Source organism: Nicotiana tomentosiformis, chromosome 5 (assembly GCF_000390325.3).
Source record: "Nicotiana tomentosiformis chromosome 5, ASM39032v3, whole genome shotgun sequence".
Lineage (NCBI taxonomy): Eukaryota > Viridiplantae > Streptophyta > Magnoliopsida > Solanales > Solanaceae > Nicotiana > Nicotiana tomentosiformis.
Window position 1 is genome coordinate 136,355,492 of NC_090816.1, and position 27,193 is coordinate 136,382,684.

The window sequence follows — 27,193 nt, forward strand, 5'->3', positions numbered from 1 at the left end:
TCCTTTTTGTTTTTGCACCGTTTTAGTACCACTTTTTACTATATGCAAATAATAATTGGACAAAAATTCACTTCCCTCGGCCGCACCACCTCTTCCCGCCTTCCTCCTCCTCCCGCCGCCACTATTGCCGGTCACCTCCGCTTCCCCCCGCCTTCTGCTACGTCACGAATGGAAGCTCGAAGATTGTCTTTTGGACTTTCCTCCACTTTATCCACTTCACCAATTCAAAACCAAAAAAATCCAATCTTTAAGATACCATCTTTTTCTTATACTTCACCAAATAATCTTACCCTTAAAGGTTTTTTCTTAAAACCCCATTTTTCTTTTGCTCCTAAGAAAATTTTCCAGTGTACAAATTGTTTGGAGGGAATAGAAAAAGAATCTGTTACAGTTCCTAATAATAGTATGAGCAAAGAACTTAGAAAGAAAAAACTGGCAGTTTTTGTATCAGGTGGTGGTTCAAATTTCAGGTCAATTTATGAAGCAACTATTGAGGGTACAGTTCATGGAGAAGTAGCTGTTCTAGTCACCAATAAACATGGTAAGGTTTTTGGGAAATTATTATTTTTCTGCTTATTTCAAGATTTAATTTTTAGCTGGTTTTTGGTCTCTGCTTATTTGAGATTTTGGTAAAGCTGTAAATTTTAATAGATTATTTAGGTCCATATAGGTGATACATATTAGCTGAGGTTATGTTTTAGACAGTTAACACTTCTAATATTTTTTACCTATATTTGCATAATATTAGCATGAGATGAGTTTAAATGGAGTAACATGGTAGTGAATTCGTATAGCCAACTCCAACTTATTTCGGACTAAGGCGTAATTGTTATTGTTGTTGTTATTGTTGTAATTCAAGATTATCTGTAGTTGGCTTTTGTTCCCTGCCTATTCGAGATTTTTTTAAAGCTCTAAGCTTGAACAAATTATGTAGGTCTATATAGGCGATACATATTAGTTGATATTATGTTTTGGACGTTACCACTTTTAGTGTAGGTCATATTCTTTCTAGTAGCAGTTTAGCCTTTCAGAGATTTATACTTCAGAATATACATAGAACTTCTAATATTTTTTTACTTATCTTTGCATATATTAGCGTGAGATGAGTTTAAATGGAGTAACATGGTTAGTGATGATCCATATAGCTGGACCCCAACTTGTTTGGGACTAAGGCGGCGTAGTAGTAGTTGTTGGTATTGTTGTAATTCAAGATTATTTGTAGTTGGTTTTTGCGTCCTGCCTATTTGAGATTTTAGTAAAGCTCTGAGCGTTAGTGAAAACTTGTAAATTCAGCCTATTTGTGTTGCAACCATCTTGATTACATTGCCAAAGAATGAAATTTTATTTTAAGTTTTTATGTCAGCCTTCATCTGTATTTCTTCTTTTGTTTCTTTCTTCCTGATATTTTATTATTCTGTGACTTCATGAATGTGTTCTGCTGTGTTGAAAATTGAAATCAGTGGCAACCATTTTTTTTTGCTCATGTTGAGAAGTTTCTTGATACATGATCAGCTTGATAAATTTATGGTGGAATCACTTGAAAAGTTCAGAAATTTCTGTTTCAACTAAAGCTTCCCTTATGCTACTATTTTTGCTTGTAGCACGGATAACTTTGTGAATATATGGATTGGTGGAATTATACTCATGATTTTCAAGTGCTTATCTATCCTTTGAAGAATTACTCAGTAAAGCTTTTGAAATGTCTAAAACTCACATTTAGCGCAGTTTATACCCGAAGATATGCCTATTCAATTGTCTTCTCCTAGTTGTCACTCATCTTTCATTTAGATATTTTTTGTAATGAAATGCAGATTGTGGAGGTGCAAAATATGCAAGGGAACAAGGCATCCCTGTTATTTTGTTTCCTAAAGCAACGGATACATCTGAGGGTTTGTCGGAGGAGGATCTCGTGGGTGCTCTAAGGTTCTGTTCTTATCTATCCACGACTCCTCTATTGACCTGACCACATGAGCGGTTGTGTATTTTGTGCAAAAAAGATTTTGTCTTCCCTGAAATTATGTCGTGCCGCAATCAGTTCCTCTTTGTCTGGTGTTTTTCTTTTCTTTTTCTTTTTGACTAATTAGCAGGTGAAAAATGGTATCTGAATAGAAGGAAATATACTTGTACTGCTACTGATTGCTGAGGATATTTGCTTTTGAGATATAATGAAGATTCTATATACAAAAGATAGATGAGGTTTAAGATATGGTAGTTCTTTGTGCTCAATATGGCGATGCTTTTGGTTTTCTTAAGCTGCACATCTGCCAAATATTTCTGTTTTTCTCTCAGCTGCATTTATTTTTGTCACCTTCTTTCACTGTTGTTCTTCTGCTCACCTGCAAACTATTGTAAAATTTTCATCTATTTGGAGACTACTTCTGGTTATTTGAAACTTTGGAGTTATTCTGTTAAGCACTTCTCTTTTTGCCCACCTTTCTTTATTTTTGGTCATCCTTTTCGTTTTGCCCTTGCTTTCTTCTACTTGGAGCAAGAAGACGATTACTGAAAAAGTGGGGAATTAAGTGTGAACAAAAACAAGTAAATCACGATAACGTCTACATTGCTTGCTTTTATGCTGTCTTCTCTGTGTATGGATATTTTTCACACTTATTAGTCATCTGAATGACGACAGATAAATCATCTAAAAGGGGATTGGTTGATTATTTAGTGTATGAGTATGACATGAATTATCTAGTGACTTTGCTCTCTGAAGTTATCTGCTTTAGCTTTGTGTACTTTGAATACCTTGTCCGTGCCCCGTTAAGTTGATGTTTGTTTTTTCCCTTGCTTTATTGGAGTTGTTACTTCATATTCTTCCCAGTTATCTTATAGTAACATTTGTTTACAGAACCTACAATATCGACTTCATTCTTTTAGCCGGGTACTTAAAGCTTATCCCTACTGAGTTGGTCCAAGCATTTCCAAGATCAATATTTAATATTCATCCGTCACTTCTTCCAGCTTTTGGAGGCAAAGGCTACTATGGCATGAAGGTGCATAAAGCAGTCATTGCTTCTGGAGCTAGGTATGTAATGTGTTTTCTATAAAAATGAAATTATTCTTGTTAATCAAATATCATGTATCTCCTTTCTCTTTAATTTTTCAGTTGTTACCTTCAAACTAAAAAAATTACCTTGCCAAGATAAGTAAAAAGTAAAGAAAAACTGTCATGTGTGCTGAAAAGGGTCTGTTTCAGGTGCCATTTGCTATACTTTGTCTTCAAAGTATTATGTGTTTGAGATTCTTAACTAGGCCTGGAAGGCCTAATAGTCCAACGTTTTTAAAAGTAAAAGGCACAAAATAGCAACGAGGTCTGTGGGGTTTGAAGTAAAAAACAAGGAGTGAAGTGTAGAAGTTAAGACAAATTTCAAAATATCATACATATGAGAATTTAGTACTACAGTAATCTCTTAAAATATTTCAAAAACAAAAAAAAGTTAGTACCATACTAATCAAATTCCATTCAAGTTACTAATTTCAATATCCAATAGCACAATCGTTGACTCCTCAAAGTTGAGACTCAAGGAATCGGCCATTTCTCGTTGGTATCACTTTGAGCATCGATGTTTGAAGCGCACAGTTTTCTGAAGCACATATCATCATCCATGAAGCGATGAACCTTTACTTCACATCACTTCATTGCTATAAGCAACGAAGCAATGGCTTTTAAGAACACTAATAGTCCTTCAATACCTGTTTCATTTTTGCCTTACCTTATAAAAAAGTTATTAATTTGGTATTTTCCGTTATCTTCTTTTCTTTTAGTGGTGGTGGGTGGTGGTGGCAGGCGAGTGGGAGAGAGATTATTACTCTGTGCAATGTTTTAGGACACATGCAATGATGAGGAATATATCTTACTATAAATCTGGCCCATATGGAACTTTTTTTATTCTAAAGAGAAAGAGGTTGGATTGAGGGAAAATTTTAGTTTAGTAAGCTTGAGCATTCAGTAACAGCCAATGATTTATTATTTCTTTTTGCCAAAATATTTGGGTTTATAAGCCAGTATGTTAAATTCCTTGTCATTGCTTCCAACGATTCTACATCTCGTTATGGGTTCCCTGAAAGAATGCTTACACTCCTAGTACTTTGTTCTGTTTCTGTTGCATTTTTTAGGGTAATGGTCACCTGTAAACTTGTTTAACTCTTTAACTTGGTTTGAATTTTGGCTGGACTGACGGCCAACAAGAAGCTTCCCTACTTCTATGCCCCATAGAAAGTTGTATTAAGTCATTTCCTGATTGTTACTAGAGTCATTAAATGGGGTTCTCTAAATTGAGACTTCTAATCCATCGATCTGCAACAGCTATTTTTCTGATCTGAATTGTGCATCAGCTGTACCATATTTGAAAGCGTGTCTGTATATAATTGGACTTATTATGTCCATTGATGATGTCGAGTTGTTAGCAAAGGCAGGTCCAGAAATAGGATTAACAAAGGCAGTTTACTTTAGACACCCACACAGATACATTTTAACAATTTTCAGCTATACGTTTATAGTGGAAGTCGAAAGCAGCCACATCAATGCTCATAATGTGGATCCCCCTTGGTTGCTTACTCCAACTCAGAGTACTATGCTATCCAAGTCAATCATATAAGAAACTAAAAAAAGTAGATGTCAGAAGCTGGTTTTTCGTATTTTTTCCCTTCGATCAATTAAATATATGCCTGGAAAGTGAACTCCTGAAATCCAATAAAGAGCAGTCAATCCAAGTTCGAAGACACTTTAGTTTTCGTCCAAAATTCAAATAAGTACATATGATATGACTAGCTCTTTCTTGGAATCCCTGCATAAAGGGAATGAGCTCATGAGATATATTTGTATTCACTCTTCAGAAACACATGTTTGTAAGAACTGCTGATGGAAGATATCCGCTCCTTCACAAGTCTATAGAGAGCATGAATTTTCCTGTCCAATTATCGCAAACACATGCAAAATTAGCTCTGGTTTTGCAGGAGGCAAAACCAAAGCACATTAGCTTGTTGCTGAACAAGAAATAGTACCACCATTCAGCTTGTAAATTGTAAATTGAGTGCTTAGTCGAAGAGCTAATACTCTCTGTGACTTTTGTTTTCTCTATTAAGTTAAATACCAACAATCACTTAACCCATTGCTTTTGGATTTGAAGTATCTATTTCTATTTCTATTAAATTTAAATGCATGTGAAATGTGATCTGGGAACATATTTAAGATCTTATCAGACAATGTAGCATCTTTTTGTTGAAGTGTTGAGGATTCACATTCTCCAAGCAAACCATTTCTATTGCTAGTTTTTACCATGCAGATTTAGACCCCTATTTGAGTTGAGAGTCCTTACTCCATTATCTTGGAATTTCCAGTGAATTGTCATGAACTGTTAAAGACAGCTCCTATCATAATTGACCAGAATTGGTGATTAATTGTTTACTTGATTGTTCCATGCCGATATTGTTGCCTGTAACCTAGTTGCTACATATTTCAGTTTATGTCCTCCACCCTCGGTACCTGCTTTGAGACGGGTTTAGTTTTCTCTGTCTTTAATGCTTTGGATCCTCATTTTAGCTCCTACACGTGTCTACGGGTTTCAAGTTCCGAGCATAAGCAACTCATTTTTTTTCTATCTGCTCTTTGCCAAACTGTAGGTATTCTGGTCCAACAATCCATTATGTTGATGAGCATTATGACACCGGGCGTATTCTTGCTCAACGGGTGGTGCCTGTGCTGGCTAACGACACAGCAGATACACTTGCAGCGAGGGTTCTTCAGGAGGTCATAAATCTCTTTTACACATTTCTTGTTATGATTAATATTATTGTTGTTGTAATCAAGTTGGCACTTAAAAAAACCTATCGGTCATAGTTCTCAATCTTTTATTTTCTTTCCCCTTCTTTTTGGATCTTACCTTACGTTCCACGTCCAGTTCCTATGTTAATAGGAGAGGGCTTTGTTCCTTTTGGATTTCTGCATCTGCGCTTTTTCAGTGTTTTATTGTAAGTAAAGCCATGCTTTTTTAATCTATGTATCTATTAAGCAAACGGTTAGCAACTTTGTTTTTTTAATCAACATGTATGGTCTTAGATCATGAATCTTAACCATTATCTTCCCTTTTTTTCAACATTAACTACTACTTGCACTCTGTGGCTTGCACTTCTGCTTAATTATTTGGCATGCATTAATAATCACTTTTGTTCGATCGCTTGTCCATTTCCTTTTCCGTGTAACATTTAGTACTAACACACTTCCTTAGCAGGAGCATAAACTATACGTCGAAGTAGCGGCTGCATTATGTGAAGAGAGAATAGTGTGGCGCCAAGATGGCGTCCCTCTTATCCAGAGCAAAGAAGATCCCAACCACTACAAGTAGCAAATGGCTAATCAACAAAGCCAAAAGTCCAGTAATTCTGCATTTGGCGTTACAGAAATTTTATCTTGATGCTAACATAATTTTGGTACGTGTGCCTAATAGAAGGCCTACCAATTTCCTTAATTCCTCAATTGACCAGCACACCATAGAAAATTTGCTTGCTTTATGATGCAGATGAATATTGTACTCCTTTTAACTTTTGTACCAATATGGTAATTTTTTTTAATGTTTCATTTATGAAAGTAGCCGAGGGTCTATTGGAAACAGCCTCTCTATCCTCACAAGGTAGGGGTAAGGTCTGCGTACACACTACCCTTCCCAGACTCCACGGTGTACGGTGTGTGATAAGACCGGGTATGTTGTATTTATGAAAGAAAGTAGCTTGTTGTTGCTAGACATTGATGGATATTATTGAACCTATTCTTCTGAGATGGTTAAACAAGAATGTGGTTGGTGGGAATTAGAATTTAAACTTATCCGCACCAAGTATTTACATCAAGCCAATGAATACAGTTTAGTGTGACAACAATTGCTCCCGACACTGCCATTTAGCTAGTTTATTAGCAAATTTTTATTTTCTAAATTTTCCAGTTAATGTCGCCGTTCAAGTAGTCGAGTATTTGGTTCTTACATAAGCTAAAAGGTGCATTAAAGTTGGTCACATCAAGTTAGCACAAACACCCTCCATTATTAATACAACATAATCAAAATACATTTTATCCCATACTATTCAATATCAGATAAAAGACGGTACTGTTTAACAAAAAAGGTTATTACTCCACCATTCTTTTGAAGTAAAAAAATTGTGGCTATTTTCGGTTACAAGTCCGAAAATGGCTATTTTTGAATTTTACCCGCTTTTGAATGATTGAAATGAATTGGGCAAAATATAAAATTGGTCGGTTGGCTGAAACTAATTGTTTTGCTAACAGAAAAATGTATAAATGTGTTTTTTATATATAATACTCATATTTACAAAAAATACACATTTTGTCGTCTATTAGTATTGGGAGTGGCTAAAATTTCTCAATTGAATTGTCAACTTATTAGGCTGGGTGAAATTAATAAATAGCCAGATTTACAAATGATAATTGAAAAATAGTCACAGTTTCAAAAGTAATCGAAATTTAGCCATTTTTTCATGTAAAGATAAATCTAAACGAAAAACACTGTTCAAAATTCGGAAAATATTTAACATAATATACTGGAGTTCCAGCATAATATACTGGTCCAGCATAATACGCTGGAAGTTCATACACAGGTACTCCAACCTCCAATATATTATGCTGGAAATTTTCGTGTGTTGGAGTTCCAGCATAATATGTTATGCTGGAAGTTCATATACATGTGCACCAATCTTCAGTATATTATGCTGGAATTTTTTGTGTTGCAGCAAAATAGTGATTATTTTTCAATGACTTTGCAAACAATGATTATTTTTCAATTACCAGTTCGAAAACTGACTAGCCTGTGCTATTTTCACGCAAAATCGTAGAATGACTAATCATCTAGCCCAGCCCACATAAGAAATTGGGCTCTTAGCCCATTTAGCCCCATATGCAGAAACAAAAGGCCCAGATCTCACTCACTCTCACACAAACCCTCACTGCTCCATATATAAAACCGCATTACTAGGTTTAGGGTTTTATAGAATCAGCAAACTGCTAAGGAGAGAACTTAAAACTTTCAGCAATGGCCGCAAAGAAGAGTCCCCGCAATCCAGAGCTGATTCGTGGAGTGGGAAAACTTTCCCGTTCCAAGATGTACCACAAAAAGGGTCTATGGGCAATCAAGAAGAAAAATGGCGGCTCTTTTCCCGTCCACAAAAAAGCCGCCGCCGCCGCACCACCGGCCGTCAAACCACCCAAATTTTACCCAGCCGATGACGTGGCAAAACCCCTTGTCAACAAACACAAACCAAAACCTACGAAACTCAGAGCAAGTATTACACCCGGTACTGTTTTAATTATCCTTGCCGGTAGGTTTAAGGGTAAAAGAGTTGTGTTTTTGAAACAGCTTAAATCTGGGCTTTTACTTGTTAGTGGACCGTTTAAGCTTAATGGGGTTCCTTTGAGGCGTGTGAATCAAGCTTATGTAATTGGTACTTCAACTAAAGTAGATGTTTCTGGTGTGAATGTTGAGAAGATTGACGATAAGTATTTTGCTAAGCAAGCTGAGAAGAAACAGAAGAAGGGTGAAGGAGAGTTCTTTGAAGATAAGAAAGAGGTTTGTTCGCTTTTTCTTAATGTTGAATCTGTTTGTTCAATATGTGATTAGGGAGTGGATCTTTATGTTCATTATATTATATGCCTAAGAAATGGATCTTCCTGCTCATTTTAAAAATAATATTTGAATCTATTTGCTCATTATATGCTTAAGGTATTTTTTTTTTCAATTTATAATTTTGATGATTGAATCTATTTGCTCATATTATGTTTATAGAGTGGACTTTATGCTCATTATATGCTTAAGGATTGGGTGTCATTGTTCATTTTATGCGTAAAGATTTGATCCTTTTGTTCATTGTATGATTAAATATTGAGTCATGTTTTTGGTTTTAGTAATTGTTTTGTTACTTGTGTTTGTTCTTTCTATATTTAAAGATTGAATCTATTTGTTCATTTTATGCTTAAGGAATGGATCTTCATGTTCATATGCCTAAGGCCATGATCTTTATGTTTGTTGTTTGATTAAAGATTGATCACTGTTTTTAGTTTTTGGTGAATTTTTTTCATCTGTTTTGTGTGTGTTGGTGTATTGTAGGAGAAGAATGTGCTTCCACAGGAAAAGAAGGATGACCAGAAAGCTGTGGATGAAGCATTGATCAAGGCCGTTGAATGTGTTCCTGAATTGAAGGCTTATTTGTCTGCTAGGTTCTCCCTCAAGTCGGGCATGAAACCCCATGAGCTTGTCTTTTAGGCTGTGAGATGTTTAAAATACTCTTTATGAAATTGATTTTGTTAGATTTATTTTGGTTTATGTTCTGTTTCAGACCTGCTTTTAGTCGTTGTATTGAGGATTTTGTTGGCTATAAACATCTTAAGTTGGCATATGCAATGTGAGATTTGCTCTTCTTTTATCCTGGTGTTGCGTAATAAATGTTAATGCTTGAGCTCTAGTGATAGCTGATTAGAGTGAATTGACTAGAATTGAGATTAGTGCCTGATATTATCCTTGTTATTGTGTTATATAAAGATTAATGCTTGAGCTCAGTGAGTTAATTTGAAAAGCTACATGTACCAAGAGAAGGGTGAAATTCAGTACCTTTGATCTTGACTGCCAAGGTGGCTGTAGCAATACAAAAAGATTTTATCTGAGAAGTTTACTGGCCGGTTGTTGTTCTTTGTCAGCATATCTGCTTACCGAACTTCTTACATTTTTTGCATAATTGTTGTGAATCATTTCTCCTATGTCTATGTTGTATTTTATGTGCATATTAGTCTACTGGATGAGAAGGGGAGAAGAGGGAAATGGCATAGAATTTAGCCTTTCTAAGAGACCCTTCTCTAAAATCATTTATCTATGCACTTTCCAGGCTCACTGCTTTGTTTCCGGCAGTTTGCGTCTATAGGTGCTTACATTGCAAATACATTTCTGCTTTTCGCCTTTCAGTGCTGAATAGTCATTCGATAGTATGACTGGTATATTCATAAGATTACCTTTAATGTAGACAAGATTAGTCCTTTCTGGCATCTTAAGATAATCTCTAAGTCTATCTTGAAACACTGACAAGTTAGCTATAGTTGAATGAGTTATGTATATATAGCCCCTGCATCAAAATTATGTCCATACTATCTAGACTTTACATTCACTCATAGAATTATACCACTGTTCAGGTGTACTATGTGTTCCCATTTACCCTCTAAAGCATGCTATACATAATTTCATTAGAAGGCATAAGTTCCCTCTGATCTTGTAATATGGGATTATGCGATTTCACTTGTTCGTAAATGTTGAACTTGATGAGGGCGACATCAGCTAGAATCCTGATTTAGTCATGCTTTCAATAGGTTGAAGTGTGATATCAATGTTCTCTATTCGTATTACTATTTATTCAATCAGTCAGATTAAATTTATAATTTGAAATAATTATGCCTTAAATATTTTGTTTACACGCATTTTTTTCTCCTTTTTATCAACCCATCCCAATCAATACATTGTAAAACACCCTTTCTTTTCCTCTCTTTTTCTTTATTTTCTTAAATCCAAAAGATCTGTTAATATTGTGTCTTAACAACAGATAAGGAAAAACATCAATGTATTTTAAACTTGAAAATGCAAAATATGTGTCGTTTTCAACTGGTGAAAGATGTTTAGGTGAAAATCAATTTACGGCGATATTTCTCGTTTTATGTGAAAATTAAAATATTTGAACCTGCAAGCTTTTTTCGGTGCTTTTCTTCTTTTTTGGATGGTTAAAAATGAGCTATTTAGCCGAGAAAGGTGGCCTCTTAAGAGTTAATTAATGTAGAATTGTTTATTTCTTAATGAATAAGTTTAGGAGATAAAGTTTCCTTTATATTCTCTGCGACTCCATCCGCCTACGGACGGTTTTCATATTTGTCTTCCTTTCCATTCATTCGGATTTCTTCTATTTCATCGATATTGTCAGGATCCACCTTTCTTCCATAAAAAAGGGAATGAGAAGGATCTTCTCAGTGGATCTCTCTTGTTCCTGTTTAGTCCCTTCATTCCGGAAGCTCTTTCTATTTCTACATCTCTTTGTTTCTCACTTTTCACCATTTTTTTTTTTTTTTTTTTTGAGTCTTCTTTCGGTTTCTTAGTAAGAATGGGTGAGGGTATTCTGCCTAAATAGTAGACACATGTAATAAATAAGAGAATACTAAATATTCGAGCAATAGAATATTTCATTGTAAGACATTATCGTCTTTTGTGGAGTGGATCCCATTGGCTTCACAGTTGGAGGTTGGTTGAAGACCATGTAAAGAATTGTCAAGAAATCAAACTCTCACCCTAAATTCCCTTATTATTTAATTTGTGCAGAAATAGTTAATTACGTGTATGACCAAACGTATATTTGGCTCCAGTTATGTTATTCTTAAAGTTTCCCAGTTACAACAGGATGGAGATAAGCACTAGAACTATCTGATTGCCATATTAGCAGTGGCAGAATCGAAACTTTTGCTTAGAGTAGTCAAAATATAAAGTAAACATTCAAAAAAATTATTATTGCTTACTATTTTTGAATTTCAAAAAAGAGATAAAAATAGCTAGGCATATTGTGTGATTTATTAGTTTTCTATATTTTAGTTGGTATTCAAAACATCCGATTCATGTAGACAAAAAGATGATTGAATCAAAATTTTTTGTTTAAAGTTCAATTTTTTCAGACGGCAATGTAATATGAATATTCTAACATGTTCCATCAATACTCTAAAGGGGTTATACGTGGCGTAGAAGTAGGCCAAAGATTCAACATATAATATATAAGCATAAAAAAGTAACTTACCTATGTAGTGTAAATTTCAGGTGAAGGAATATGAGTTCGGAACCAAAGTGTGGTTCTTTTGGACTCAAACGATAAAAATAGTGGAAAAAAATTGACTATCATTTTATATATAGTGCGGTGAATAACCGCACTATATTTGAACTTTTCTGCCCCACCAATAATTCAGCAGCACTTTACTGACCCTCAAATAATTCATATAGGTATAGCGCATGCAGTATACACGCTACATATATAACGCCTATTATGCATGCGCTATACATTTGGTAAAAATCCATTCACGATCTTTCAGATCTTTCGAAATATTTGTTCGTTAAGTTATTTTACATTTTGTCATAATGTTCGAAGAACGAAAAATTAGGGTTTCATTATATCGGGTGGGTGGTGGTGGTGGGGTGAGGTTGTGGTAGAGAATAACTTAGTACGCTATAGTTGTTCTCCACAATGTTATGTTAAGTTGCCACTTACAATAGAGTACGATAGATTGGTATCATTGTTATATAAAAAAAATGAGTACTAGCAAACGTTCAGTTAATATTAAAGTAACCGGAAGATATCCGTATTCTGTTACTTCGAGTGGTTGCTTGTTATGCTGAGTTTAACATCGAAGACGATGAAACTCTGACATTTTTTTTGAGGACTCCGGATGAACACCGGGAACTTTTTGTGATAAAAATGTTGGAAATGTACGTGAAGGCTGAAGACGTTTGCAATAATGAGGTTCCGCAAAATAGGGATATCCCTCAATCATCGGGTGATTTTTTTGAAGCAATTTTATCCGAATAGGTTCCGGGTGAAAGAGTTTGGCCAGATCTAAACTTATCTCCACGGGCGAATGAGGAACGAGGACATAATTTCTCCTCAAGCCGAGTGGTAAACTTCAATTTTTCTTTGTGTTACGATATTTATTTTTATGTGTTGAATTTGTATTAACACTCATATATTCCACAGTGGGTACCGGCTAGATATGCCTAGTTTTGGTGTGTTGGATCATGGTGGTCCATCCGGGAGTCATCAACAACAGGATAATGTGCATAAGGGGATATCAACACATTATAATTTGTAATTTAAGTGATAAAGTTTATATGTAATGTTTGGATGAATTTGATAAACTCATTATTTTATTGGTTGTGAAGTAAAACGAGCAACTTGAAGGTCCTGTCCTTACTCAATTGCCCGAAGACGACATATTTAATCGGGATTTTTGCTGATGCGCAGAGTCAGGAAGATAATAGTGATTATGACAACAATGCTGATGAGTCTAGAGATGACACACCCTTCCCTGATGATGGTGATGATGATGAGGACGAGAATGATGAACTTGATTTGAAGAGATAGCATGCTCCACCTCTCGTTAGACCAAGAGTGTACGAGTTCCATGTGTCGTTTCATTCAAGGAAGATTTTCTACCTTGATCAGTTGCTAAGTATGCCGGATGTGGATGCCCTCACACGGGATCTTGACGAAATTCGGGTAGTAATGTGGGATAAATCTATAGCAACGGTGCTATCAAAGGGCATGCTTTTTGCTGATAAAGCGCGCCTGAGCAGGGCAGCGCGAATGTACATCATAAAAGAGTGCCGTGAAATCGTGGTTCATGAGTCATTTCCGTAAGTATACAAGGTTATTTGTCGTAGATGGTTTCAAGGTTGTAATTGGATACTGCATGCGAGAAAGTTGAAAATAGATTTGTGGATTGTGGGGAAATACATTGGCTGTCACGCCCCAACCTCAGGGAGCGCGACCGACGCTCAACCGAGTGAACCCGGTCGAGCAAGCCTATTAAACCTTTCCTACCCGACTCATTCATAATCCAAAAAGGGATCGCATCACTATTTGTAAAATAGGGGAGAGATCAGTTATATAAATATATATAAATATGTAAACGTTGCTAGGTTATTTTTCCTTATATATATTATGCCATAGTTGGCTTCCCAAAATACAACTCGATCCAACGACCACCCCAACATACATACATGACCCACATAAACGTCTACGGAACCTCTAAGAGTACAAAAAAGCAACATGACAATGCCGACAACAAGGCCCCGACTATATCTCAAAATATGAAAACTTATACAAAAGAAGGACTATATGACCCCTGGGAGAAATGGGGCTTACCAAGACTGTTGTGAGGAGAGAAGGAGAGCACCACCTATCTACGATCGACACTATCTGTGATAGAACCACCTACATCCATTCAAAGATGTAGCGCCCCCAGCAAAAGGGACGTTAGTACTGTCGAATAGTACTAGTATATAAGGCAAACACCAATCTTAGCAGAATGAACAGTGAAACAAAGAGAAGGAAGTCATAATAATCAATAAGAGTTTCATAGAAATACAAAGAAAACACCAAGTAAGGGTCACATAGTTTCCAATTCAATCTTTCTATCTTTTTAGATTAATAATCTTTAGTGCCAAAGCCACAACTCACAATACCACCGTATTTTTACACGGAGTCCGGTCTCAGCCCGACCGGCTAAGCCATCTCAAGTGAGACATATCCATATCCACAACGTAATTCAATAATCCCAATACGAATGTCACCATGTGTACAGCATGGCGTCCGATCTCGGCCCGATCGGCTAAGCCATCTCACTTGAGACATAACCTCTTTCAGCTATCCACTCAATTCACATCTCTTTCCTATCTTTTATTACATGGCACAAACAACCTCATTTATTAAATAGTTCTTGACACTTGGGCACATTTTACAATTAAGTCTTTCCCTTTTTATTCGTTCAAATAACGTCATCATTCATGTCGATAAGTACCATCACATAAGGCATTACACACATAAGGGAAGGAGCTTGGAAAAATCATAGTTACGTTCTCAAATAGCAGGATGGCATGGTAAATATCTAAAATAATTAGGGAACATGAATCTTTCGACCCAACACACTAAGGCAAACAATTCTAGTAAGATCAAGTCGGAACTTACACCAATTATTCGGACACCGGCAGTTTGATTCTAGGAAGAAAAGAGTTAGCCATACATACCTTAATTGCGCTTCTTTAGACTCTATAATTATCCGGAACCTTTAGCAACCTCAATCTATTTTAGCAACCTTTAGCAGGATGGCATGTTTGAAATTAAGAGCTGGGGTGATGAAATCTTACCTTTTTTGATGAAGAATTTGGTGTTCTACTTGAGTATTTTCAAGCCTTGAGTGATGGTTGAAGATTAATTGATGAAAATTAGGACCTCCCTCTAGAACCCCCTCTCACACACACTAGAAATATGAGAAATGAGCTTCCAAATGGACTAAATGGGTGTTTTAACAGAATGGGGGTCGGGTTTTAAATTGAGAAAAATGGTGCCCCGACACAGGTCTGCGGTCGCATATGCGACCGCATAATGGTTATGCGGTCCGCAAAGTGACCGCAGAAATGGCCCTCAGGGGCCTGAACTTACGACCCAGGTATGCGACCAGTATGCGATACGCATACTCGTTCTGCGGTCGCATAATGCACCGCAGAACTCCCTCTGCAAAAACTCAAGAGGGATTATGCGATCGAGATGCGGTCCGTATATCGATTATGCGGTCGCATAATCGACTGCAAAACTGACCTCAAGTTGGCCAAACTTACTGCTTCACTCTGCGGCCATTATGCGGTCCGCAGAGTGATTATGTGGCCGCATAATGGGCCGCAGTAATGCGTTCTTCTGCGAAACATTTTCCTCTCAGACCGTAGGTTTCTGTTCAATCCAAAAAGTCCGAACCTATCTTGGCACCACAAAACCCCGAGTATTTTGGTTAAAATTTTTACGGGTCCTTACATCCTACCCCACTTAAGATCATTCGTCCTCGAATGAAGATCAAGGTTCACTTAACATAGTTTCAATTATGCCACATACCATCAGCCCCAAATTTGCCTAACTTCCTAACTTCCTGAAAATTTCGCAAGAGTTTTCTTTGTATTTAGGCCTATCCACCTGCCAGAGAGCCCCCGAAGCACACCTTAGCAACATATATAGAATTAAATGACACAACAAAATGCAAAATAATACCAACCGAAGCCTCATGGGGGACATATAGCTAGAAATGAGTGTCTTTATATTAGCCGAACAAGCGATACAAACTTTAGGGAAAACAACTTCATAGAACTATTACATGGCTATTCAAACAAATGAGGGTACTTTTCTTTCATTTCATTCTCGGCTTCCCAAGTAGCTTCTTCGACTTGTTGGTTTCACCATAATACCTTCACGGATGCAATTTCTTTGTTTCTCAACTTTTGGACCTGCCTATCAAGAATAGCAACCAGAATTTCTTCATATGACAATTCTTCACTAACCTCGATGGTCTCAACCGGCACAATAGCGGACGGATCTCCAACTACCTTCTTCAACATGGACACATGGAATACCGGGTGTACTAATGACATCTCAGGTGGTAGTTCAAGCTTGTACGCCACCTGACCTATCCTTTGAATGCTTTTATACGGCCCGACATACCTTAGATTTAATTTTCCTTTCTTTCCAAACCGCATGATCCCCTTCATGGGAGACATCTTCAAGAACACCCAATTATCTTCTTTGAACTCTAAGTCTCTGCGACGAACATCCGAGTAGAATTTTTGACAACTCTGAGCAGTTTTCAACCGCTCTTTTATGATCTTAACCTTTTCCATAGCTTGATGCACAAGGTCTGGTCCTATTAGTTCAGCTTCTCCAACCTCAAACCACCCAACCGACGATCTACATCTTCTACCATACAAGGCCTCAAACGGCGCCATCTAAATACTAGCATGGAAGCTGTTGTTATAAGAAACTTCTATGAGCGGCAAATGATCATCCCAGCTACCTTTGAAGTCAAGCACACGCACACGCAACATGTCCTTAAGCGTCTGAATAGTCCGCTCTGCTTGCCCGTCAGTTTGTGGATGGAAGGCCGTGCTAAGATTTACCTGCGTACCCAAACCTTGCTGAAATTTCTTCCAGAAATTAGCTGTGAATTGGGCCTCTCGATCGTAAATAATGGAAACTAGAGTGCCATGAATCATGACTATTTCCTTGATATACAATTGAGCATAATGTTCCGCAGTGTCGGTGGATTTAACTGGCAAGAAGTGTGTTGATTTCGTGAATCGATCCACGAGTCAAACTTACGCAGAGTGCATGGTAACCCTACCACAAAATCCATATTGATCATTTCCCATTTCCACATTGGAATTTCTATACTCTGTGCTAACCCACTGGGCCTTTGATGCTCGGCCTTCACTTGTTGACAGTTTGAACATTTTGCCACAAAGTCCGCCACACTCCTCTTCATGTCATTCCACCAGTAAACTTCCTTGAGATCATGATACATTTTTGTAGAACCTGGGTGCACGAAATATCTAGAAGTATGAGCTTCTGCCATGATTCTTTCCCGAAGACCATCTATGTTTGGAACACATAGTCGTCCTTGGTACCGTAATGTACCGTCATCCATGCCAAGAGAAAAAGCCGTAGTCTTATGTTTATGAATCCCTTCCTTCAGCTGTACCAACACTGGATCACTGTATTGCTTCTCCTTGACCTCCGTCACAAGCGATGATTTCTCCCTATTCCGCACAATCACTCCCCCTTCACTAGAGTCCGTAAGACGAACTCCCAAACCAGCCAATTGGTGAACCTCCCGGGCCAAGGGCCTTTGACATGCCTCCAAGTGAGCCAAACTACCCATAGATTTTCGACTAAGAGCATCCGCCACCATATTAGCTTTCCCCAGATGATACAAAATATTGATGTCATAATCTTTGAGCAACTCAAGCCACCTTCTCTGCCTTAAGTTCAATTCCTTCTGCTTGAAAATGTATTGAAGACTCTTTTGGTCCGTGAATACATCTACATGGACTATATACAAATAATGACGCCAAAGTTTTAATGCAAAAACCACCGTCGCAAGCTCTAAATCATGAGTTGTATAGTTCTTTTCATGATTCTTAAGTTGTCTTGAAGCATATGCTATTACCTTACCATGTTGCATTAATACACACCCAAGACCGATCCTTGAAGCATCGCAATACACCACAAACCCCTCGGTACCCTCTGGTAGGGTCAATACCGGCGCCGAAGTCAATCTTGATTTCAATTCCTGGAAACTCCTTTCACAAGCATCGGACAAGTAGAACTTAACCGCCTTCTGCGTCAATTTAGTCAATGGAGAGGGAAGAGTGGAGAACCCCTCCATGAACCTCCTATAATACCCGGCCAAACCCAAGAAACTGCGAATCTCTGTTGGAGTAGTAGGTCTAGGCCAATCCTTCACCATTGTAATCTTTTGAGGATCAACCTTAATTCCTTCTCTGGAGACGACATGACCCAGGAATGTGATAGATTCAAGCCAAAATTTATATTTCGAGAACTTTGCATGCGATTGGTGTTGGTGAAGAGTTTGCAGAACTGCCCTGAGGTGATCGGCGTGATCCTCTCGACTTCATGAATACACAAGGATGTCGTCAATGAATACTATCACAAAGGAGTCGAGGAACGGCTTGAAGACTCGATTCATAAGATCCTTGAAAGCTGCCGGGGCATTTGTTAGCTCGAAAGATATTACCAAAAATTCAAAGTGCCCATACCGAGTTCTAAAAGCTGTTTTCAGAATATCCTGCTCCCTCATCTTCAATTGATGGTACCCGGACCGCAAATCAATTTTGGAGAAGAACTTAGCACCTTGTAATTGATCAAACAAATCATCTATTCTAGGAAATGGGTACTTGTTTTTGATTGTGACTTTGTTGAGTTGCCGGTAATCAATACACATCCGCAACGATCCATCTTTTTTTCTGACAAAGAGAACCGGTGCGCCCCAAGGTGACACATTCGGTTAGATGAAACCTTTCTCTAACAAATCCCTTAGTTGTTCCTTTAGCTCTTTTCATTCTGCCGGCACCATTCTATAAGGTGGAATGTATATAGGCTGCGTGCCTGGCATCACATCAATCCCAAAATCAATCTCCCTATCTAGAGGAATTCCAGGGAGCTCATCCGGAAAGACATCGGGGAATTCATTCACAATTGGTGCAGATTCAAGGGTAGGCACCTCAGCAGTGGTGTCCGTAACTTGGACCAAATGATAAATATACCCCTTCCAGATAATCTTTCTGGCCTTAAAGTAAGAAATAAACTTAGCTTTTGGCATAACATTATTCCCCTCCCACTCAACAGCTGGCTCATTAGGAAACTCAAGCCTCATGATTCTGGCTCGGCAATCGAGTTTGGCAAAACATGAATAAAGCCAATCCATTCCCATTATTACATCAAAATCAATCATCCCTAGTTCAATAAGATCGGCCATGGTATCCCGACCACGCATCGTGACAACACAATCTCTATAAACCCGTGCGACCGTAATAGACTCGCCAATTGGGGTAGATACAGAGAATTGCTCATGAAGCTGTTCCGGTTCTACCCAGAATATCGTAGCAACATAAGGAGTAACATAGGACAAAGAAGATCTGGGATCAATAAGGGCATACACATCATGAGATTGAACGGTCAATATACCTCTGACGATATCTGGGGAAGCTTCCGCACTCTGTCGACCACTCATAGCATAGAATCGGCTGGGTCCTCCCAAACTCTGTGCACCACCCCTAGCTGTACCACGCCCTGTGGGTGTTGAAGAGCCTCGAGCTGGAGGGTGTGCTGAAGATGTGGCAGCTATAGGACTGAATGACTGAGCTGTGCCCCTGCCTGTACCCTGACGAGATGCACGACACTCCCTCTGAATATGACCTCTCATTCCGCATCCGTAACATACTGGCATATCCAGGTAGCAGACTCCCGAATGTATCCTCCCACACTTAAGGCATGGGGCCCTCTGCTGCTGCTGGAATCTCCCTCCTGATCGGCCCTGATGGTGGGACCCCCTGCTGCCCTGACCGGGCCTAAAATGACTCCCCTAGTACTGACCGTGCCCTGATGGCGGGGTACTAGCTGAAGACTGAGCACGAGACTGGGACGGCCCTGATGATCCTCCCCAAAATCTGATCTCCCACCTCCGAATGAATCCCCAAGGTTGCCCGCTGATCGGGCCCTACTACTACTACTTTACCGTTCCATCCTGAGCTTTAACTTTCGAGCCTCCGTAGCTTGGGAAAATGCCACCATCCTCCCATAGGTCATGTCAATATATAGAGCAGTTATGGCAGCCTCATTAATAACCAAAGGGCTAAGGCCCTGCACAAATCGACGCACTCTTTCCTCCATAGTCGGCATCATATAAATAACATACTTGACAGGCGCACGAACTCCATGTGATACTCCCACACATTCCTACTACTGTGTTTAAGGGTCTCAAACTCCACAACATGGTCTGCCTTAGTCTCGGCAGGCAAGAAATGGTCTATGAAGGCATCTGCGAACTCACTCCATCTCACCGGAGGGCTCCCCTCCTCACGGGAATCTTCTCACATCTCATACTAGGAATATGCCACCCCTTTCAGACGATAAGAGGCCAACTCTACTCCCTCTGTCTCCGTAGCACGCATAACTCGGAGAGTCTTATGCATCTCATCAATAAAATATTGAGGGTCTGCCCCGGGATCAGTACCTGTGAACACTAGAGGGTCGAACTGAAGGAACCTGTTTACCCTGGAACCAGAAGAATCCTCTTGCGAGCTAAATAAGGTGGGTGCAACATTTGACCTCTGGGCTTGAGAAGCTACTAATTGAGTGAGCATCTGAATAGCTCCCCTAAGATCCCCATCAGAAATACCGGGACCTGGAGCTGGGGCTGGAGGTGTAACAGGTATATCGGCGGGAGGGATTGTGGCATCCTTCGCGGGTGTAAGAATTGAGGCAGTATGTTCTGGAATAGACGAATCAGGCAGTGTGATAGAAGAGGGATTATCCTTACCCACATTATCAAATAAGGGATCAACAACCACTCTTGGGGTGATATTGGCTTCTTGGCCAATTCTCGCTCTTTTCTTAGGTGCCATTTACTGAAAGTTAGAACAATGCACGAGTTAGGGGAAAGCAACCTCACGTTCCGCTCTATCGCACGATATAGAACAACAATGAAGGGTATCATTCTTAAATGTCCAAGTAGCTCCCTAATTATAGATGTGGTCGATAACACACCGATAAGAAGGGCTCTACTAGACACGACTTTGAGACATCCTAGGATACTTTAAAACCTTAGGCTCTGATACCAAGTTTGTCATGCCCCAACCTCAGGGAGCACGACTGGCGCTCAACCGAGTGAATCCGATCGAGCAAGCCTATTAAACCTTTCCTACTCGACTCATTCATAATCCAAAAAGGGATCGCATCACTATTTGTAAAACAGCAGGGGGGATCAGTTATATAAATATGCAAACGTTGCTAGTTTATTTTTCCTTATATACATTATGCCATAGTTGGGTTCCCAAAATACAACTCGATCCAACGACCACCCCAACATACATACATGACCCATATAAACGTTTACGGAGCCTCTAAGAGTACAAAAGAGCAACATGACAATGCCGGCAATAAGGCCCCGGCTATACCTCAAAATATAAAAACTTAAACAAAAGAAGGACTACATGACCCCTAGGAGAAATGGGGCTCACCAAGACTGCTGTGAGGAGAGAAGGAGAGCACCACCTATCTGCGATCGGCACTATCTGCGATAGAACCACCTACATCCATTCAAAGATATAGCGCCCCCGGCAAAAGGGTCATTAGTACTGTTGAATAATACTAGTATGTAAGGCAAACACCAATCTTAGCAGAATGAACAGTGAAACAATGAGAAGGCAGTCATAATAATCAATAAGAGTTTCATAGAAATACAAAGAAAACACCAAGTAAGGGTCACATAGTTTCCAATTCAATCTTTCCATCTTTTTAGATTAATAATCTTTAGTGCCAAAGCCACAACTCACAATACCACCGTATTTTTACACGAAGTCCGGTCTCGGCCCGACCGGCTAAGCCGTCTCAAGTGAGATATATCCATATCCACAACATAATTCAATAATCCCAATACAAATGTCACCATGTGTACAACATGGTGTCCGATCTCGGCCTGATCGGCTAAGCCATCTCACTTGAGACATAACCTCTATCAACTGTCCACTCAATTCACATCTCTTTCCCATCTTTCATTACATGGCACAAACAACCTCATTTATTAAATAGTTCTTGACACTTGGGCACATTTTACAATTCAAGTCTTTTCCTTTTTATTCGTTCAAATAACGTCATCATTCATGTCGATAAGCACCATCACATAAGGCATTGCACACATAAGGGAAGGAGCTTGGAAAAATCATAGTTACGTTCTCAAATAGCAGGATGGCATGGTAAATATCTAAAACAATTAGGGAACATGAATCTTTCAAACCAACACACTAAGGCAAATAATTCTAGTAAGATCAAGTCGGAACTTACACCAATTATTCGGACACCAGGAGTTCGATTCTAGGAAGAAAAGAGTTAGCCATACATACCTCAATTGCGATTCTTTAGACTCTACAATTATCCGGAACCTTTAGCAACCTCAATTTATTTTAGCAATATACAAATTGAACCCAAAATTAGGAAAATGTTCATAGTTCTAGTTCATTCTTTATTTTTTCCACACTCTTTATCACATACATGCAAGATGAACCACTCTCATACCCATGAAGTATTGCCCTAGTACCCCATTATAATGTTTGAAATTAAGAGCTAGGGTGATGAAATCTTACCTTTTTGGATGAAGAATTTGGTGCTCTATTTGAGTATTTCCAAGCCTTGAGTGATGGTTGAAGATCAATTGATGAAAATTAGGCCCTCCCTGTAGAACCCTCTCTCTCATACACTAGAAATATGAGAAATGAGCTTCAAAATGGGTTAAATGGGTGTTTTAACGGAATGGGGATCGGGTTTTAAATTAAGAAAAATGGTGCCCCGACACAGGTCTGCGATCGCATATGTGACCACATAATGGTTATGCGGTCCGCAAAGTGACCGTAGAAATGGCCCTCAGGGGCCTGGACTTACGGCCCAGGTATGCGACCAGTATGCGGTCCGCATACTCATTCTGCGGTCGCATAATGCACCGTATAACTCCCCCTGCAAAAACTCAAGAGGGATAATGAGATCGAGATGCGGTCCGCTTATCGATTATGCTGTCGATTAACTGACCTCAAGTTGGCCAAACTTACTGCTTCACTCTGCGACCATTATGCGGTCCGCAAAGTGATTATGCGGCCACATAATGGGCCGCAGAAATGCGTTCTTCTGCGAAACATTTTCCTCTCAGTCTGTAGGGTACTGTTCAATCCAAAAAGTCCGAACCGTGGCTTGCAAGCTCGCCACAAAAAATTTCTACTATATTAACGCAGGAATCTATCTTGGCACCACGAAACCCCGAGTATTTTGGTTAAAATTTTTACGGGTCCTTACACTGCACCCACACTTGTGAAATTAACACATTCAGTGAGAATCATTTTAACTTGAATGTTGACTTGATTTTTCTTGTCTTGATTCCACATATTGAAGCGTCCATAAGGTACAAAATCAAAGAGTGTATAACATCTGTCCACCAGGTATATGGATGTACCATTGCCAAAAGAAAGGCATTTCTCGGGCGTAAACGTGCGTTTGCAATTGTTTATGGTAACTGGGATAAGTCCTTTGCCGCTCTACCCAGGTACATGGCTGCATTGCAACACTTTAACCTCGAGACTGTTGTTGAATGGAAGCTTAAGCGGAGTCTGGAAATACGAGAATACATATTCAGATATATGTTATGGGCATGTAAACTAACCATTGATGGTTTTGAGCATTGTCGGCTAGTAATATCCATAGACGACACTCATGTCTATGGAAAGTATGATATTAAGTTGTTGATCGCTGTTGCAGTAGATGCTAATAAAAGTATATTTCTCCTAGCATTTGCTATTTGTGCCAATGAAAGCCAAGAGACGTGGACATTATTTTTGAACCACTTGAAGGAGCACGTTATCAAACGATGTTTAGGTATTTGTCTAATATCTGATCGGCATGGTGGTATTTTAAGTTATGTACAGAATTTGCGTGCACGGTAGGAACCGTATGCCTACCACCGTTACTGTGTTAGGCATTTGAAGGCCAACTTCCAGAGGGCTTATCCGAACAAGGACTTACATGATTTAATATGGATGGCTGCAACAGATCACCAAGAGTGTAAATTCATGAGGCGAATGGAGTTGATTAGGCAGGAAGACCCAGAAGCCTATCGTTGGTTGATGCGACATGAGCTTGACAAGTGGACTTTGCATAAGGATGGTGGTAGAATATGGGGAATTCTGACTACAAATATGTCAGAATCTTTCAACGGGTTATTGAAGCCTACACATGGATTGCTTGTCACTGCCATGATGCAGATGTCATTCAAGCACATGGCAGAGAGGTTTGTTGAAAGATCTAGAGATGCATCGCCATTGATGGAAATGGGTGTTGAATTTATGCCATAACCAATGAAACAATTTGAGAAATATAGGAAGCGAGCACAGTGGCATTCATTTTTGTAGTATTGCAGCGGGCGAAATAGTTTTGAAGTTTGCACTGGTTTGCATCACAACCGAGAGAATAATACACACACCGTCAATGAAGCCATAAGATTATGCTCATGTGGAAAATGGTCAATCTATCACTTGCCATGCTCACATGCCATGGAGTGCTTTCAACATACAGGTTTCACGGCAACGAGGTACATTGATAAAGAATATAGTGTTGCTGCATACTTAAACACCTATAGTGGACAGTTGCAGCCAGTGGGTGATGAGCATTATTGGCCGCTAGAGCCATTTAAAATGGTGTTTAACAAGGATTATGCGCGTCAACGACAAGTGCAAAAAAGAACGCGAGTGCGGAACCAAATGGATGTGGTGATATCGTTTATGCGCGTAAATGTGGCATATGTTTCCAAACAAGACACGATCGCCATAAATGTCTTATAGTTAGTTTGGGAAGCGGTGGTAATTCAGCTCTAGGTGTCAGTTCATCCAATGTGCCCCATTATCAAGGATAAACGAAGTATTTTTTTTTTTTGCAGTATTTTTGTTGTACTAAATATTTGTAAATGTTCAGTTTGCCAAAATTTATGAAATAAAATTATGTTTCCATTGAGGTTAAATTTAATTGATATTTAGCATTAAATATTCAATACAACAATTTAACACACACCCCAAGAAATAAATAGCAATTTTCATTCGCCATTATCGTCACTGTCTGGCACTATTTCATTGTTACCGTCTTCATCTTCTTCGTTAACATCTTGTACGCACCATTCCGGACCGAGTGCATCGTAATCTAGGCCCCAGTTAACACACATTTCTCGTATTTCATCGCTATCATTAATAAGACCACTTTCTTGATTTTTACAATAATATGAGACTATTACGTCCAACGTCTATGGTAGAAACTTAGGTAGTCCCTCCCACGCGACAACTGTTGGGAAAACAGGATAATCATTGTCTTTATGCAATTTTTTATTTTCTAATAAATTCTAATACTGATCCTCCGTTCCTTCCAGGTAGTTAAGATCACTCATTGCTATTATATATTTATTGTCACATATATATATATATATATATATATATATATATATATATATATATATATATATATATATATATATATATATATATATAAAACTAATAATACATATCAATGAGTCCCACAACCTGTATGCTTTAAAGTATTGGCTGGCATGAGGCGCATCCCATCCCGCCCGGCTACGATATCAGGATCATCCTCATCACATCGCCTCTTTATCGGAGGATGCGCTGCAGCATGATCGTCAGTAAGGCTGGCAGATTCGATAGAAGCGGTCGTTGGGATAACAGTAACCTACAAAATAATAAGATATTTTAGTATATAAAATATAAAATACTAACGTACGTGTTAAAAAAAAGTTTTTTTAATGGCCATACCATGGTCTCAGCGGGCTCCTGAATAAAATCATCCATCTCCGGCAAGTCAGTATCGCACAATGTGGCCTCCGTGACGGGCGATGATGAAATCTTAAAAAAAATAAAAACACTTTAGATATTACTAACTAATCAATGGCATAAAAACAAATTGAACCTGCACTTGAGTAGCGCCACAATGCTCTGTCGGAACATTTAGGTGCACTGGAGTAGATGAAGTATGTGAAAGATCCTCAGCATCCCTCGGTGATGAACCATATCTCAGTCGTTGCCCACTATGCACCTCTCGTATTGGACGATCAGCAACAAACGTCGATGGCTCTAGGGGATCAGGAAAATATTGATCCCACTCCTGCCACGTAATGGCCGTGCCCGCGATCAACAATGGAGTTGACGGAGTTACCTGCGAAGTCCCTGGAGACACCTGAAGGCTATATGATGGCATATCTTGAGGAGCATCGTGTGCCTCAGGGTGTTCACCCAGCTGATCATCTCTAATATCCTCCACGGGTGCCTCAACACCCTCTTTGCTGGGGACCCTGTCCTCGCCGAACACCACGACCTCGTGGGCCACCCCGTCCTCTGTAGCCACGCATGCCACGTCTACCACGCTCATGCTCCACTGGTGGTGGTACTCCTCGGGTGGGACATAAGAAGCCTTGTATCCTAAGCGCTCATCCTCTCGGGCACGTTTAAATGTGGCGGAAGCAAGATCAGTAACCCGACGATCAAACACGTGCAAAACTGCCACTCCCTCGCTTGTATGCTGCAGCATCTCCAGTCCCAACTAGTAGAATTGATGTAAGAAAATAGCATGCATACCAGTGTCTCATGCCTCCCGGCGTATGGAATGTACCGACCACCAGCGCGATGAACGTGATTCCCGACGAGAAGTCAGGTAACGCTGCGATACCAACCCATGTACTCATGCTCGCCATCCATACAGTCAGGTGGAGGGTATGACGGAATCAGGTCATACCTTTGGTCCCAAACCTCAATCTGGGCCTCTAGCCAGGCCATGTATGTCTGGTCAACCCTGCAACAATTATCCCGTGCCAAGTGGGCAGAATGGGTATAAGTTGCGAGTGACCAAACTGGCGAAGGACTCGCTCGGTGGCATGATGCTCGACTATATCGAGACATATCAGCGGGACGGAAGAGCTCCACATAGCTCAGCCGCGGGAACAATAATCGGGCAAACCAGCTATGAGCACGTCGTTGTATGTCCTCCATACGAACTATTTAATAAAAACAAGAATCGTGAGTAAATGCAAGACATGTCAAGCCAAGCCAAGTAAACTTAAGTATATATGTACATGCACGCTTTCAAGTAAATCCAACAAATCCCTGTAATAAGGGAGATGATGTCGAGCCTCGACCTCACGTGCGTAGCCTCCCCTATCAACCCACCTCCAAGTTAAAGGGAGAAACAATAGAGGTGGTGCATCCGGAGCGATCAGTGGTAGAGGTGGCTGGAACTGCAGGAACCGCTCCTA

At 39.3% G+C, this 27,193-nt stretch overlaps 2 protein-coding genes and 1 non-coding gene across 3 annotated transcripts; all 3 read left to right on the plus strand.

The window, feature by feature from the left end:
- Positions 1 to 37: 37 nt before the first annotated feature.
- LOC104109737 (phosphoribosylglycinamide formyltransferase, chloroplastic) lies at positions 38 to 6,778 on the plus strand. The gene is made up of 5 exons (XM_009619087.4): positions 38 to 541; positions 1,812 to 1,923; positions 2,849 to 3,025; positions 5,623 to 5,749; positions 6,231 to 6,778. The coding sequence occupies exons 1-5, from the start codon at positions 43 to 45 to the stop codon at positions 6,342 to 6,344; spliced, it is 1,029 nt and encodes a 342-aa protein (XP_009617382.1). The 5' UTR covers positions 38 to 42; the 3' UTR covers positions 6,345 to 6,778.
- A 1,204-nt stretch (positions 6,779 to 7,982) lies between these two features.
- LOC104109738 (large ribosomal subunit protein eL6-like) lies at positions 7,983 to 9,423 on the plus strand. Its single transcript, XM_009619089.4, has 2 exons — positions 7,983 to 8,570; positions 9,108 to 9,423. Exons 1-2 carry the CDS (start codon positions 8,037 to 8,039, stop codon positions 9,261 to 9,263), a joined length of 690 nt encoding a protein of 229 aa, XP_009617384.1. The 5' UTR covers positions 7,983 to 8,036; the 3' UTR covers positions 9,264 to 9,423.
- A 206-nt stretch (positions 9,424 to 9,629) lies between these two features.
- On the plus strand, positions 9,630 to 9,723 carry LOC117279944 (small nucleolar RNA snoR109). The gene has a single exon (XR_004510386.1). It is a non-coding gene; the product is annotated as a small nucleolar RNA snoR109 (small nucleolar RNA).
- The last annotated feature ends 17,470 nt before the right edge of the window (positions 9,724 to 27,193 follow it).